Source organism: Aquarana catesbeiana, linkage group LG12, assembly GCF_042186555.1.
Source record: "Aquarana catesbeiana isolate 2022-GZ linkage group LG12, ASM4218655v1, whole genome shotgun sequence".
NCBI lineage: Eukaryota > Metazoa > Chordata > Amphibia > Anura > Ranidae > Aquarana > Aquarana catesbeiana.
Window position 1 is genome coordinate 75295050 of NC_133335.1, and position 15378 is coordinate 75310427.

A 15378-nucleotide genomic window follows, 5' to 3' on the forward strand; every position below is an offset into this window, starting at 1 on the left:
GAATCATACTTACCTAGGTAGATGTCCCCCGCTGGCTCTAAGGCTGAGAACCGAGCAATCAAACACCGCCGATCACTTGGTTCTCACAGCTCTCTAAGCAGAGTGCTGGTGACTGTCAGCCACTGCTGTCTCTGCCCCTCCAGCGCTCACTGGAGCACTGGGCTGTGGAGGGGGCGGGAGCGGCCATATCAGGCTCTCAGCAGCTCCATGAGAGGCCAAACCAGGTGCCGGTCCAGGCATGTGGGCGGATCTCCATCATATGGTTGTGATCTTTACCGAGCCTGGATCGGCTTTGTGACGTCAGCCGACAGTGGGCTTCAGAATGAAATGAACTTTGGCTTTACTTCTCCTTTAACAGGAAATGAGAGGTTATCTTTGTAGTGTGAGGGAAACACTTTCTTAGTTGTCACAGGAACAAGTGTTCCCATTTCAGGAGCATGACAGTGCCATCATGGTGCACCCTGAAATTTCACCAGTCTTTTGCTAATGCTTCTGATTATTTCTGCATATTGGGACGCAGGGATAGAATGTTGAGGCTCCAGGTGCTTTACAATGGATGCAACATATGTTGCAGTCCGAGCTTCATTTACCACTTGCACTAAGAGTAGTACCATTTATATATATTTTTTTAAAGGTGGGAAACCAGTAAAATCCCAATCAGGACTCTACCTTCTTCTTAGATTCTGCATGTTCTCTCCTCTCTATTGCAAGCAGTGCCCTATTCCTCTATTAGATGCAGTGTATCATGCCTCCATGTATTACACACAGTACGTGAGGTATTGTTCCCCCTCACTTCCTGTCCCAAAGCCAAACAGGAAGTGAGAGGCAATCCCAACAAAGACATTCCTTGGGGACCCCAGTTCACCAGAACCAGTGTCCCTATTGGAAGATTTCCTCTCCATGACTTTTCCTGGGGACAACCCAAAATGTGTGATTTTCTTTTACTTTCACTTTCAATGATAGTGGTAAACAGGAAAAATAGAGACGATTAATCTCCCTAATGGGGACACAGACAGCTATAAAATCTATACAGGGGATCTAATCCCTCTCCCCTCTATATAAAATCAAATAAAAAAGTTTTGCCTTTAGTTATACTTTTTTGGGGGAGCTTTTCTAAAACAGGAGCATGCAAAATCTGGTGCAGTTCTGCATAGAAACCAATCAGCTTCCAGGTTTTATTGTTGAAGCTTAATTGAAGAAGTTAGAAGCTGATTGGCTACCATGCACAGCTGAATCAGATTCTGAGCGCTCCCGTTTTAGTAAATCTTCCCTTTGTGTTGCTTGTTAAGAATATGTAAATAATTTAATGCCCAGTGATGAATATATGAGGTGAAGTTCTGCTGACTTCCATCATCTAATTATGTGCAAGCAAAAATGCTGTTTTTTTTTTCCCCCTTTGCGTGTGATTTGGTGTTCTTTTGGCAAGAGAATTTACACCACACTAAGTTAAGAGAAAATTCCCTTGGAAAGTGAACAGGCTATTTGTTTTTAAGTAAATCCTAAGCCTAAGGGCTGCATTTGGCCTTTTGGCCTTTTGGCACTTTTTGAAGACACTAATATGTGTTTCCCTATTGCTCGGTTATAACAGTGATTTATTGCAGCTCCACTCTGGCTGTCTCCTGAAGTATGTCCTCAGTCTCCAACGACTCCTATAGCATGTTCACAGTCTCTGACAGTCTCCTGCAGCTTGCCAACAGTCTCTGACAAGCTCTTGCATCATGTCTGCAATCTCTGACCATCACTGGTATTATGTCCGTCCATAGTCCCTGACCATCTCCTGTATAATGCTAAAAGTCCCTGACCATCTCCTGTATAATAATGCCCATAGTTTTTGACTATATCCTGTTGTGTGTCTGCTGTCTCTGATAATGAACTTTCACTGGATTTTATGTGAGGCCCTTTGGTAATGTTGGGGGCTGCATTTGAAGCCCCCATATCAAGAAAGTTGACCACCACTGCTTTTGAATATATTTTGAGACTAGAAAAAAGTAGTCTGATCAACTAAATCTGACCAAATACTTGTGCTTAGTGGTCAGACTGGCATAAGTTAAAAAATATAAATACACTAATGCAAACCAGGAAATTGCAATATTTCTTTTAAACTAAGATTGAGTAATCCCAGTGGTTTGTCAATTTTTCTTTTGTTTCATATTGTTGTAAAACTGTAAGCTCTAAGGAGCAGGGCCCTCTGATTCCTACTGTATCAAATTGTATTGTATTTGTACTGTCTACCCTCAAGTTGTAAAGCGCTACGTAAACTGTTGGCGCTATATAAATACTGTATAATAATAATAATAATAATCATAGACTAGAGTTTTACCTATACCTGTATTAAATTATAATATGTACTATTCAAATTTATATTGCTTTTTCTCCTAAATAATAAAAATAGGAATAAGTAGTCTTGTCTGGGGTAAAAGAGCAACGATATATTGCATGGGGGCACTGATGAAGCATTGGATAGGGAAGCACTGATGAAGCATTGGACGGGGGCACTGATGGAGCATTGGATGAGGAAGCACTAATGGAGCATTAGATGAGGGGCACTGATGGAGCATTGGATGGAGGACACTGATGGCACATTGGATGGGGGCCACTGATGGAGCATTGGACAGGGGGGCACTGATGGAGCATTGGACAGGGGGGCACTGATGGAGCATTGGATAAGGAAGCACTGATGGAGCATTGGATGTGGGGCACTGATGGAGCATTGGATGGAGGACACTGAGGGCGGATTGGAGTGGGGCCACTGATGGAGCATTCCACAGGGCCCCTGATGGAGTATTGGATGGGGGGCACTGATGGAGCATTGGACGAGGGGCACTGATGGAGCATTGGACGAGGGGCACTGATGGAGCATTGGATGAGGAAGCACTGATGGAGCATTGGATGAGGGGCACTGATGGAGCATTGGATGAAGGACACTGAGGGCAGATTGAATTGGGGCCACTGCTGGAGCATTCCACAGGGCCCCTAATGGAGTATTAAATGGGGCCACTGATGGAACATTGGACGGGGGCACTGATGGGGCCACTGATGGATGGGGGGCACTGAGGGAGCATTGGATGGGGGGGCCACTGATGGAGCATTGGATGGTGGCCACTGATGTAGCATTGGATGGTGGCCACTGATGGAGCATTGGATGGGGGGCCACTGATGGAGCATTGGTTGGGGGCCACTGATGGAGCTTTGGAAAGGGGGCCATTGATGGAGCTTTGGAAGGGGAGGCACTGATGGAGCATTGGAGGGTGGCCACATATGGAGCATTGAATGGGAGGGGCAATGATGGAGCTTTGGAAGGGGGGGGCACTGCTGGAGCATTAGATGGGGGGCCACTGCTGGAGCATTGGATGGGGGGCCACTGCTGGAGCATTGGAGGGGAGGCACTGATGGAGCATTGGACGGGGGCCAGTGATGAACCCCAGAATTATTAAAAACATTTCTTTTCTTTTTTTTCAGTGGAGTTTTTCTTAAATCCCGATACCAAACAACAGGAATTGGTAAAGCTGTAAAAATTACTTATCTTAGATATTTAAAACCAAAGTAAAAGCATAGAGGAGAGGGGGTCAGACCTTTCAGTGAACCTCTCAACATGTACGTGTAGCAGTGAGTTTAGGGTTTATCTCTCTGTAATTTATACAGCGTTTTCATGCCTATGACATTCTTGTGGGGATACAGAAAGCCCCATGCTGCTAATGGACTGAAAGTAAATGAAATTAAATAAGCGCAGCAAAGCTCATCAGCAGTGTCTCCCCCCTGGGTAATTCAATTCCTGAGTGCGTTGTGATGGTCGCGTGCGGCACGCTCTCCGAAATCCTGCTGCGGGCGGGAGACTTAACATCTAAATAAAACTTTTTACTGCGGCATTTGTTATGCTCTTGCCAGCAGGGTCCTGGATGCTGGTTCGGGGACAGTAATGTAATATTCATATTTCCTCCCATGTTGTGCACGCCACATACCAGAATACTAAATATTCCATAAATATGCACCGCAGTTTAAATAAGCTGCCTTGAATTTTAATTTCCATGCTAATTTTTTTTTTGTTAACTGCTTGGCTGCCCAACTGTAACACTTCTGTGTCCGGAGAGATGCCAGGATCGTAAATTAAGTGACCTGGGTGCTGGGGATTCAGAACGAATTTACATTTCCTTCTAGTGTGTATGACCAGTTTTTTTTCCTAGATGTGTGACATGAAAAGTTCAGACACCAAATACTGCCCTTTTTAATTACGGTATGTTTATATATGTGGTCCATTTATAGGTCAGTTTGTCCTCCATAATTACTTCTATTAATACAATTTTTTTGTTGCCCAGAAATATAGAAATCCCTTATTTGATTTTGACCCCTTTCTTTTTACCAGGAGAGGGACCTCTTTTACAATACCATTGCAAATAACAGCAGGAACTCATTGTCACTAGAGATACATCCAAGCCCTGCCTGCATTGGTAAATCTGAAAAGACCATCCCACCTGCTCATTGTAAAGTTCTTGGCAGTCCCTCTGTGCATGCGCCCTTGTCTGTTTTGCAGAAGGCAATGAAACCATCTCAAAACAACATTTCCTATTAGGATAATTTGCAATAAGATCTAAAAACAGCCTGAGCACAATTCACAGTAAGTATGGTTCAGAAAGCATCTTCTGCATATGGCCAATTGCAGCTCTCTGTTCTCTTCACATACAATGCAAGACCAGCAGTCCTGCATTGTACGGTCTGGCGAATTCCAGAGCATAGGTCAGTGAGAGAATAGAGCCAAGTGATAAGAGAAAGAGGAATAAGGTAAGTATGTGTACTTATTTCTTCCCCTTTCCCAGTCAAGCGAGCATGCAGTCCAAGGGGGACCCAACTGAATGGATAAATTGAACAGCACCCCAGACTTGGCCTTTAAAAGGAGAGTTCAGCGGTGGCAGCTGTCGTACATTTTCAGTACAAGTTAAATTTAAAACTGAGCTCCAGGTATGATTTGGATTACAATGTTCCAGCTTGGCACAATGTAAGTACATATATTTCATACCTGATGGACTGTTGTGGTAGCTAACAGCCACAGACATTTTGGAATATCGCAGTAATAAAAAATTAAGGTCATAATAAACAATCAATAATTATTCTTGACAACATTTTAGTGTCTGGCTGTACAATAAATTTTGATTATGATAAAAAAGCCTCAGCAATCCCGTCTTCCTTTTTTCCGTGTGAGGTAGAAAAGTGATGTGCTTGGTCATGTCTGCATCTGGGTTGGAAGTCAGCACCAATAGTGACTGGTGGGTGTGGTTTTAATGGGCTCAGGGCTGGGTGAGTAAAAGGGGCATTATGCATGCACCTAAAAGGAGGCTTAACCACTTGACCTCTGGAAGATTTACCCCCTTCATGACAGGCCATTTTTTGCTTTTTGGCACTGCATTAGTTTAACTGACAATTGCGCATTCATGCAACACTGTACCCAAATTAAATTTATATTAAATTAATACTTCATCTGATTCCCTATTTACAATATTGGAATCTTTTCATTTCAGAATCTGAAGATGCAGGAGAACCTGAAAAACTTTTGAAGCAAGGTTATCTGGAAAAAAGAAACAAAGGTAAAGCCATGCGTGCGCTTCAGAATTGTTCACAGGAAGTGATCGCTCTTGCCATAACTTTGTTTAGTTGCATTCTGAACTTTTGATATATACATACATTCACCAATTAGCCATAACGTTATAACCACATGTCTAATATTGGGTAGGTCCCCCTATTTGTCCCCAAAACAACCCTGACCCATCGAGACAAGGACTTGAATGGCAGGTTCCAAAGTTTCCCAGAAGAACATTGCCAAAAGCAACACACTGCCTCTGCCAGCTTTCCTTCTTCCCATAGTGCATCCTGGTGCCATCTCTTCCACAGGTAAGTCACGCACATGTACCTGGCCATCCACATGATGTAAAAGAATATTTTCTGATGATTGATCAGACTCATGCCACCTTCTTCCATTGCTCCGTGGTCCAGTTCTGATGTTCAATAGCCCATTAAAGGCGCTTTCGGCTGTGGACACGGCTCAGCATGGGCACCCTGCTACACAGCCCCATACGCAATAAACTGAGATCCACTGTATGTTCTGACACCCTTCTGTCAGAACCAGCATTAACTTTTTTAGCAATCTGAGCTACAGTAGCTTTTCTTCTACATGGACCAGCCCTCGCTCCCTACATGTATCAAAGAGCCTTGGCTGCCCATGACTCTGTTACCAGTTCACTGGTTTTCCTTCTTTGGACCCCTTTTGGTAGGTCCTGACCACTGCAGACTGGAAACATCCCAGGAGAGCTTAAGTTGCTCTGACCCAGTTGCCTAGCCATTACAATTTGGCCTGTGTCAAAGTCACTAAAATCCTTATGCTTGCCTATTTTTTTTTTGTGTTCCTAATATATCCCATCAACTTTCAGGTGCCATGGTAACAAAATACTCAGTCTAATGCCCCGTACACACAAGCGTAAATTCTGCTGGCAAAAGTCCGATGAGAGCTTTTGGTCCAAAAATGCGACCGTGTGTATGCTCCATCGGACTTTTGCTGGCGGAATTCCAGCCAGCAAACGATTGTGAGCATGTTCTCAATTTTTCAGTCAGAAAAAGTTCCCATTCTGAAATTCTGATCGTCTGTACCAATTCCGACGCGCACAATTCCTACGCATGCTCGGAAACAGTTCGGCGCATGCTCAGAAGCATTGAACTTCATTTTCTTGGCTCGTCGTACTGTTGTACGTCACCGTGTTCTTGGCGGTCAAAGTTCAGCGAACTTTTGTGTGACCGTGTGTATGCAAGCCAAGCCAAATTGGGCCCAATTAGCCATTTTCCCTCCCCGGTGTCATGTGACTTGTTAGTCTTACAAGGTCTCAGGTTTGAATGTGGAGCAGGTGTGTTAAATTTGGTGTTATCACTCTCACTCTCTCATAATGGATACTGGAAGTTCAACATGGCACCTCATGGCAAAGAACTCTCTAAAGATCTGAAAAAAATAATTGTTGCTCTTCATAAAGATGGCCTAGGCTATAAGAAGATTGCCAAGACTCTGAAACTGAGCTGCAGCACGGTGGCCAAAACCATACAGCGGTTTAACAGGACAGGTTCCACTCAGAACAGGTCTCACCATGTTTGACCAAAGAAGTTGAGTGCACGTGCTCAGCGTCATATCCAGAGGTTGTCTTTGGGAAATAGACCTATGAGTGCTGCCAGCATTGCTGCAGAGGTTGAAGGCTTGGGGGTTAAGCCTGTCAGTGCTCAGACCATATGCTGGACACTGCATCAAATTGGTCTGCATGGCTGTCGTCCCAGAAGGAAGCCCCTTCTAAAGATGATGCACAAGAAAGCCCGCAAACAGTTTTCTGAAGACAAACTTATTTGGTTCAGATAGTGTCAGGCGTGTGTGGTGGCAACCAGGTGAGGAGTACAAAGACAAATGTGTCTTGCCTACAGTCAAGCATGGTGGTGGGAGTGTGATGTCTGGGGCTGCATGAGTGCTGCCAGCACTGGGGAGCTACAGTTCATTGAGGGAACCATGAATGCCAACATGTACTGTGACATACTGAAGTAGAGCTTGATCCCCTCCCCTCAGAGACTGGGCCGCAGGGCAGTATTCCAACATAACGACCCCAAACACACCTCCAAGACGACAACTCCTTTGCTAAAGAAGCTGAGGGTAAAAGTGATGGACTGGCCAAACATGTTTCCAGACCTAAACCCTATTGAGCATCTGTGGGGCATCCTCAAATGGGTGGTGGAGGAGCGCAAGGTCTCTAACATCCACCAGCTCCGTGATGTTGTCGTGGAGGAGTGGAAGAGGACTCCAGTGGCAACCTGTGAAGCTCTGGTGAACTCCATGTCCAAGAGGGTTAAGGCAGTGCTGGAAAATAATGGTGGCCACACAAAATATTGACACTTTGGGCCCAATTTGGACATTTTCGCTTAGAGGTGTACTCACTTTTGTTGCCAGCGGTTTAGACATTAATGGCTGTGTGTAATTTTGAGGGGACAGCAAATTTACAGTTATACAAGCTGTACACTTACTACATTACATTGTAGCAAAGTGTCATTTCTTCAGTGTTGTCACATAAAAAGATATAATAAAATATTTACAAAAATGTGAGGGGTGTACTCACTTTTGTGGGATACTGTATATTTAAGCCTGGTATACACTAATGCCCTGTACACACGGTCGGACATTGATCGGACATTCCGACAACAAAATCCATGGATTTTTTCCGACGGATGTTGGCTCAAACTTGTCTTGCATTCACACGGTCACACAAAGTTGTCGGAAAATCCGATCGTCTTGAACGCAGTGAAGTAAAACACGTACGCCGGGACTATAAATGGGGCAGTAGCCAATAGCTTTCGTCTCTTAATTTGTTCTGAGCATGCGTGGCACTTTGTGCGTCGGATTTGTGTACACACGATCGGAATTTCCGACAACGGATTTTGTTGTCGGAAAATTTTATAGCAAGCTCTCAAACTTTGTGTGTCGGAAATTCCCATGGAAAATGTGTGATGGAGCCTACACACGGTCGACAACAAGGTCCTATCACACATTTTCCATTGGAAAAACCTATCGTGTGTACAGGGCATTACAGTTTCATTTTTCGTTCAACCCAGCGGGATGATCGAGAAAAAAACTGAAGAGCTCGGGAGGAGCCGCTGTACTAACTATTTGCTCTTTCCTCCCATCAGCATGCTTCTGCACATAAACTGATTGGCTCCTTGTACATTTCCTTCCTCTCTCACTCCAGTCCTGATGTACCAGTACTGCAGAAGACTGATACCAGGTCTAGGAACTGCCACAGCTTTAAGATTAAATTAATGTAGAGGAGCAGACAGAAAGTGTTGGTAGAGAAGCAGGCAGTAATATGATGTACAGGTATGAGGTGAGGTGTGATTAAAATAGCAGATAATGTTACTGGGGAGAGATTTTGGAGCAGAAGCCAACTGTGCATTGGGAGAAGCATAAGCTCTTGTACGAAATAGAGCTGGTTGATACAGGAAGTAGGCAGAATTTCCTTCTATTGAAACAGGAATTGGCTTTGTAAGATCGGCTTTTAATCTTTAATATATGTATTGGATAGTAGGAAGGATGAAAGCAGATTGTTTTACATATCCTCCAACCATTAAAATGAGATTGGTGTTTCTAAATATTTTTACAAAATATTACTCTAATCGATCACAATATGCTGTATTCTGATAAACTATTCCTTCAAAAAGGGAACCATTATTTTTGGAGTAAGGTTGAACTGTTCTCAATAAAATTGCATGTAGACCTTCACTTCAGACATACATGAGCTTTTATTTTAAATATAGAGCCTAATGCCACGTACACATAGGCGGACTTTTCGACCGGACTGGTCCGACAGACTTTCCGACGGACTTTCGACGGACTTTTGGTGGACTTCCGACGGACTTTTGAACGAACGGACTTGCCTACACACGATCACACCAAAGTCCAACGGATTCGTACATGATGACGTACGACCGGACTAAAATAAGGAAGTTGATAGCCGGTAGCCAATAGCTGCCCTAGCATGGGTTTTCGTCCGTCGGAGTGGCATACAGACGAGCGGATTTTTCGACCGTTAGTTCCAAATCTAAAGTCTGTCAGCTTATTGACCGAAAAAGTACTCTGCAGGTCCGATGGAGCCCGCATACGGTCGGATTGTCCGCCGGATTCGGTCCGTCGGACCAGTCCAGTCGAAAAGTCCGCCCGTGTGTACATGGCATAAGGCATTATACAGAAAAGCTAAAGTTGCAGATAATTGTAATGCTCTGTCTGTCTTCTTCCATATCAAGTTATGTAGAAGAAGAAAAGCTGGAATGGGGACTACTGTGCTATATGTTAGCCTTGAAATGTATGGCCCATTTCCCCATGTCTTATCCTTTGAACACGTGGCATGTCCAGAATAACTTAATTCACCAGAATTATATAGTATGCTCATACCTTTCTCTCTGATATGCCAACACAGCTCTGAATTCCTAAGCATGTGGTGTCTGCTCTGCCTACTTCATTTCTAGTGTGTTACAAAGGACACAGACCTCTCCTAACCCCCCTCCTCATTCCCATTACCCCTCCTTGTGCACAGGCAAACAGCACAGGAAGTCATCAGCTCAAAACATTTCTGGCAAAATTAACAGGTATTTGACTTTCCTTTTGAAAGGATATATTGAGGGACACTGTATTCAGGAACATATGGGTTATACTGTTGCCTACAGGAGAATTTGGACTCTACACTAACAAAAAAACAGTGACCAGGGATAACCCTCCCACACCCAGCATACTTCAATTTTTGCTAGTGTCCTTGGAGGATGGACACCGTTCTCTACTGTGAAAGGTTTGAGTATTTTTTGAGTATTTTTTCCAGCCATTTTTGTGCATTGTGGTGATTTCCAGATCTTTTGTGTACTGTGTTAGTTAGCCATGGAGCACCTTTGATGTCCAGAGCTGTAGCACAGCCCCTTGTGATTCTGTTTCTGCAGTACTCATGAATAGGCCATGTGGGGTGAGCATCAGGAGCCCATGGGGGGGGGGGGGGGGCAGAGCAGAGAGCCGGTGACTGACACCGGCTCTCTGCTCAGGGAACACTGAGAACCGGTCGATCTGCGGTGTTTGATTGCTCGGTTCTCAGCCTTAGATCTGGCGGGGCACAGATGCAGCATCAAAGCGATATTGCATCCTCCTAGGTAAGTATGATTTAAAATAAAAATAAAAATCCCATACTTCCCTTTGAACCACTTGCCGACCGCCGCATGTACATTGACGTCGACACAATGGCACGGACAGGCAAATGGGTGTACATCCCTTTAAATTTGCCGCCGTGTGGTAGCATGCACGCCGCCGGCGGCACGCGCGCAACCCTGCCGCAAGCACCGTGAGTGTGATCGCGGGTCCCGCGGACTCGATGTCCACAGGGATACCTGCGATCGTTAACCTGCGATCGTTAACCCCTTCACTGCCAGTCACATTTACACAGCAATCAATGCATTTTTAATTGCACTGATCGCTGTATAAATGTGAATGGTCACAAAATTGCGCCAAAAGTGTCCGACCTGTCCGCCATAATGTCGCAGTCACGATAAAAATCTCTGATCACTGCCATTACTAGTAAAAAAAAAAATATATTAATAAAAATGCCATAAAACTATCCGCTACTTTGTAGATGCTACAACTTTTGCTCAAACCAATCAATAAACGCTTATTGCGATTTTTTTAACCAAAAATATGTAGAAGAATACGTATATTGGCCTAAACTGAGGAAAAAATTTTTTTTTTATATATTTTTTGGGGATATTTATTATAGCAAAAAGTAAAAAATATTGCTTTTTTTTCAAAATTGTTGCTCTTTTTTTGTTTATAGCGCAAAAAATAAAAACCACAGAGGTGATCAAATACCACCAAAAAAAAGCTCTATTTGTGGGAAAAAAAGGACGTCAATTTTGTTTGGGAGCCACGACCGCGCAATTGAGCTTGGTGCCGAATCGCAAAAAGTGCTCTGGTCTTTGGCCAGCCAAATGGTCCGGGGCTTAAGTGGTTAAAGATAGTATTTCCACTTCCCAGAATGTCTAACATCACACGTGGAATACTTTTTTTGCTTAGTGCAAGGAAACTTTCATCCTGAAAAATATTCTGTGAGGCACATCCTGACCTTTTTACAATTGGGTCTGGACCAGCAATTGGCCCTGAGTACCATCAAGTAACAAATTGCGGCACTTTTGATCTTGTTTCAGAGACTGCTAACCTTCCAATCTTTGATTAAGACTTTTGTACAGGGTGTCTCTCATGTGGTTCCCTTTGTAGTTCACTTGTCTCTCCATGGGATCAAAATTTGTAATTCAAAAAAACATATTTGGACCCTATCAACAATGTTTCACATTCCACTCCTATTCTTAAGGTTGCTTTACTTGTTGCCGTCAACTCTGCAAGGTGCGTGTTTGAATTGGCGGCATTATCTTGTAAAGAACTTTTTCATAAAAACAGGGTAGTGTTGAGGCCAAGAAACCTCTTTCCTTCCTAAGGTGGTTTCAACCTTTCACCCCAAACAGGACTTTGTACTTTCATCCCTCTTTCCCACTCCAGTACTTCAAAGGGGAATTTCTCCTCATTGTCTGGTAGTAATTTGTGCTGTACGAGTTTAACTCAGAGCCACTGCTTCAATTAGGAAGACGAACTCTCTCTTTGTCAACTCAGATGGGCCCCGCGATAGGAAACTACTTTCTCGCTCCACCATTTCTCAGTCGCCCAGACACCGTTAAAGCCAATAGTCTTGGGGGGGTGGGGATCAGGTTCCGACCTTTCCTGTCAAAGCACACTCTGCTAGATCTGAGTGCTTCTTGGGCTTTTCGGCATCAGGCAACTGTTTACAAGATCTGCATGGCTGCCACCTGGTCTTCTGTTCTTTTACCTTTAAGTTTTACTGGGTGGAAGTTCAGGCCTCAGTTTTGGGCATAAGGTCCGCTTTAAACTGCAGGCAGTCCCCGTTTTTTTTTTTCTGTTGTGTTGTAGTGGGCCTGTTAGCATTTATTGTTGCGTTATCCACCTATAATTTGACTATTTTTGGATGTCCCAGTTATCTCTAAATCCTGTGTTCTTCAATGAGCAAGAAGGAAAATTTGATTCTTAAGCTCACTGTAAAATTATTTTTTTTCATTGAGGGTCACTTGTTTCACTCTCAGTGGTTATGGCTTTGCTCTGGACATAGCTTTGTTACAAAACTGATGCATGCTGGGAGTGGGAGGGGTTATACCAGGCTGGTCAATGTTTTTTGCTTGCCAGTGTCCAAATCCTCCATAAGGCAGTATAAACCAACAGTCTATGTCTCTTAAGAGTTCCAATGAAAATATTTAAAATGAGGACAAAAATCCTATTTTTCTTAATCAACAGATACGTTTTTGCACTTATTGAACAGATACACTATATTGTCAAAAGTATTGTGACACCCCTCCAAATCATTGCTTTCAGGTGTTCCAATCACCTCCATGGCCACAGGTGTATAAAATCAAGTACCTAGGCATGCAGACTGCTTCTACAAACATTTGTGAAAGAATGGGTCGCTCTCAGGAGCACAGTAAATTAAAGTGTGGTACCGTGATAGGTTGCCACCTGTGCAATAAGTCAGATTGTGAAATTTCCTTGCTACTAAATATTCCACGGTCAACTGTTAGTGGTATTATAACAAAGGTGGAAGCAACTAGGAACAACAGCAACTCAGCCACAAAGTGGTAGGCCATATAAAATGACAGAGCGGGGTCAGCTCATGCTGAAATGCGCAAAAGTCGCTAACTAGCTGCAGAGTCAATAGCTACAGACCTCCAAACTTTGTGTGGCCTTCGGATTAACACAACAACAGCGCATAGAGAGCTTCATGGAATGGGTTTCCATGGCTGAGCAGCTGCATCCAAGCATTCAAGCCTTACATCACCAAGTGCAATTCAAAGCGTTGGATGCAGTGGTGTAAATCACGCCGCCACTGGACTCTAGAGCAGTGGGAACGTGTTCTTTGGAGTGACAAATCACTCTGTGATCCTCTGTCTGGCAATCCGATGGACGAGACTGGGTTTGGCGGCTGCCAGGAGAACAGTACTTGCCTGACTGCATTGTGCCAAGTGTAAAGTTTGGTGTAGAGAGGATTATGGTGTGGGGTTGTTTTACAGGGTTGGGCTTGGCCCCTACGTTCCAGTGAGGGAACTCTTTAGGCGTCAACATACCAAGACATTTTGAACAATTTCATGCTCCCAACTTTGTAGGAACAGTTTGGAGATGTCCCCTTCCTGTTCCAACATGACTGCGCACCAGTGCACAAAGCAAAGTCCATAAAGACATCGATGAGCGAGTTTGGGGTGGAGGGACTTGACTGGCCCACACAGAGTATGATGTCAACCCGATAGAACACCTTTGGGATGAATTAGAGCGGAGACTGGGAGCCAGGCCTATTCGTCCAAAATCAGTGCCTTACCTCACAAAATGCGCTTCTGGAAGTATGGTCAAACATTCCCATAGACACACTCCTAAACCTTGTGGACAGCCTTTCCAGAAGAGTTTAAGCTGTTATAGCTGCAAAGTGGGGGCCAACTGAATATTGAGCCATATGGACTAAGACTGGGATGCCATTAAAGTTCACGTGCGTGTAAAGGCAGGTGTCACAATACTTTTGGCAATATAATGTGTAATCAAAAACGTTTAATTGTAGATTTTGCAGACCAAAAGGAAGCAAGCAAGATAAGTTCATTGTTAGGGTTTACTTACAGTTTGAGTCAATATTGTAGCCCAAGCTTGTTAATACGCATGCTTGCTTATGCGAAAGCTTCTCCTATGCTACAGTGTATCGTGCAGCATACCATGAGGTGGGAAAATAATGTTTGTCTCTTGGGCCAGCTGGATTACGGAGTTGTTTTGCGCTTGTCTGTGACATGTTCACTGAAACAGCAAGGATAGGTTGGGGATTTATAAAACCAGTCTCTGGGGACTTTTAGAAAATGTCATTTACAAGACTGTTCTCTGAGTCAGTGCTTCATCCAACAGTATTTAGAGCACATCTCCATGGAGTGCTGAAACTGAATTTCCATAAAGACCAATTCTATTGTCTTCATTGGGGCTTGTCAGTTCTGGATAGGCTTTTCCACTCTGCTTTTGCTTTCCAAATATACAGAAAAGCCTCTCTGACAAAAATTAATGATTAAGTCACTGCACAATGTGATAAGCTCACACATCCTTCCATACTGGGGGATCAATATTAGGGGTCAGTTAAATATATGAAGACATATACACCAATCAACCATTTGACCACCCACCTAATAATGAGTAGGTCTCCCTACAAAAAAGCCAGTGACCTGTTGAGGATGGACTTCTCTAGACCTCTGAAGGTATGCTGTGATATCTGGCACCAAGCCGTCAGTGGCAGTTCTTTACAGTGGTTGTACACCCTGTACTACCACTTTCACCTACAGGTAAGCCTAGATTAAGGCCTGTAAGTGTTGGAAATTCTCCTAAACCTACATGGTTTAGGAGATATTTACAATTCCCCGTACGACGAGTTCTTCTGTGCATGCGCCGATGTATTGGGCGCATGCGCACTTTAGAAAGGGCACGCTGTGCCGTTTCTAGCTGGGGTCATGCCGTGACTGGCAGCTCCCACACGCAAGCGCGGGAGTGACGTCACACGACTCCGCCCAGTCACAGAGCCGGAGTTCGTAGCCCTGGAAGGAAGAGGGCTGAAGATGCACGCTTCCAGCCAGCGGGGACATCGCAGGCTTCGGTTTCAGATAAGTGACACATAATGGGCTACTATGCGATGCATAGTAGCCCATTATGCTTTACCTTTGCAGGGAAAACCTTTTCCAGCACATCCCACAGACTGGAATGAGATCTGGAGA

General features: G+C 44.1%; 1 protein-coding gene across 1 annotated transcript in view; it reads left to right on the top strand.

Moving 5' to 3' along the window:
- The window catches only part of SKAP1 (src kinase associated phosphoprotein 1), a 695231-nt gene that overhangs the window by 516968 nt on the left and 162885 nt on the right, over nt 1–15378 (top strand). Inside the window, exon 5 of the mRNA XM_073608061.1 lies at nt 5511–5576. Within this exon, the coding sequence (XP_073464162.1) occupies nt 5511–5576 (66 nt within the window). The remainder of the gene's footprint in view (nt 1–5510; nt 5577–15378) is intronic.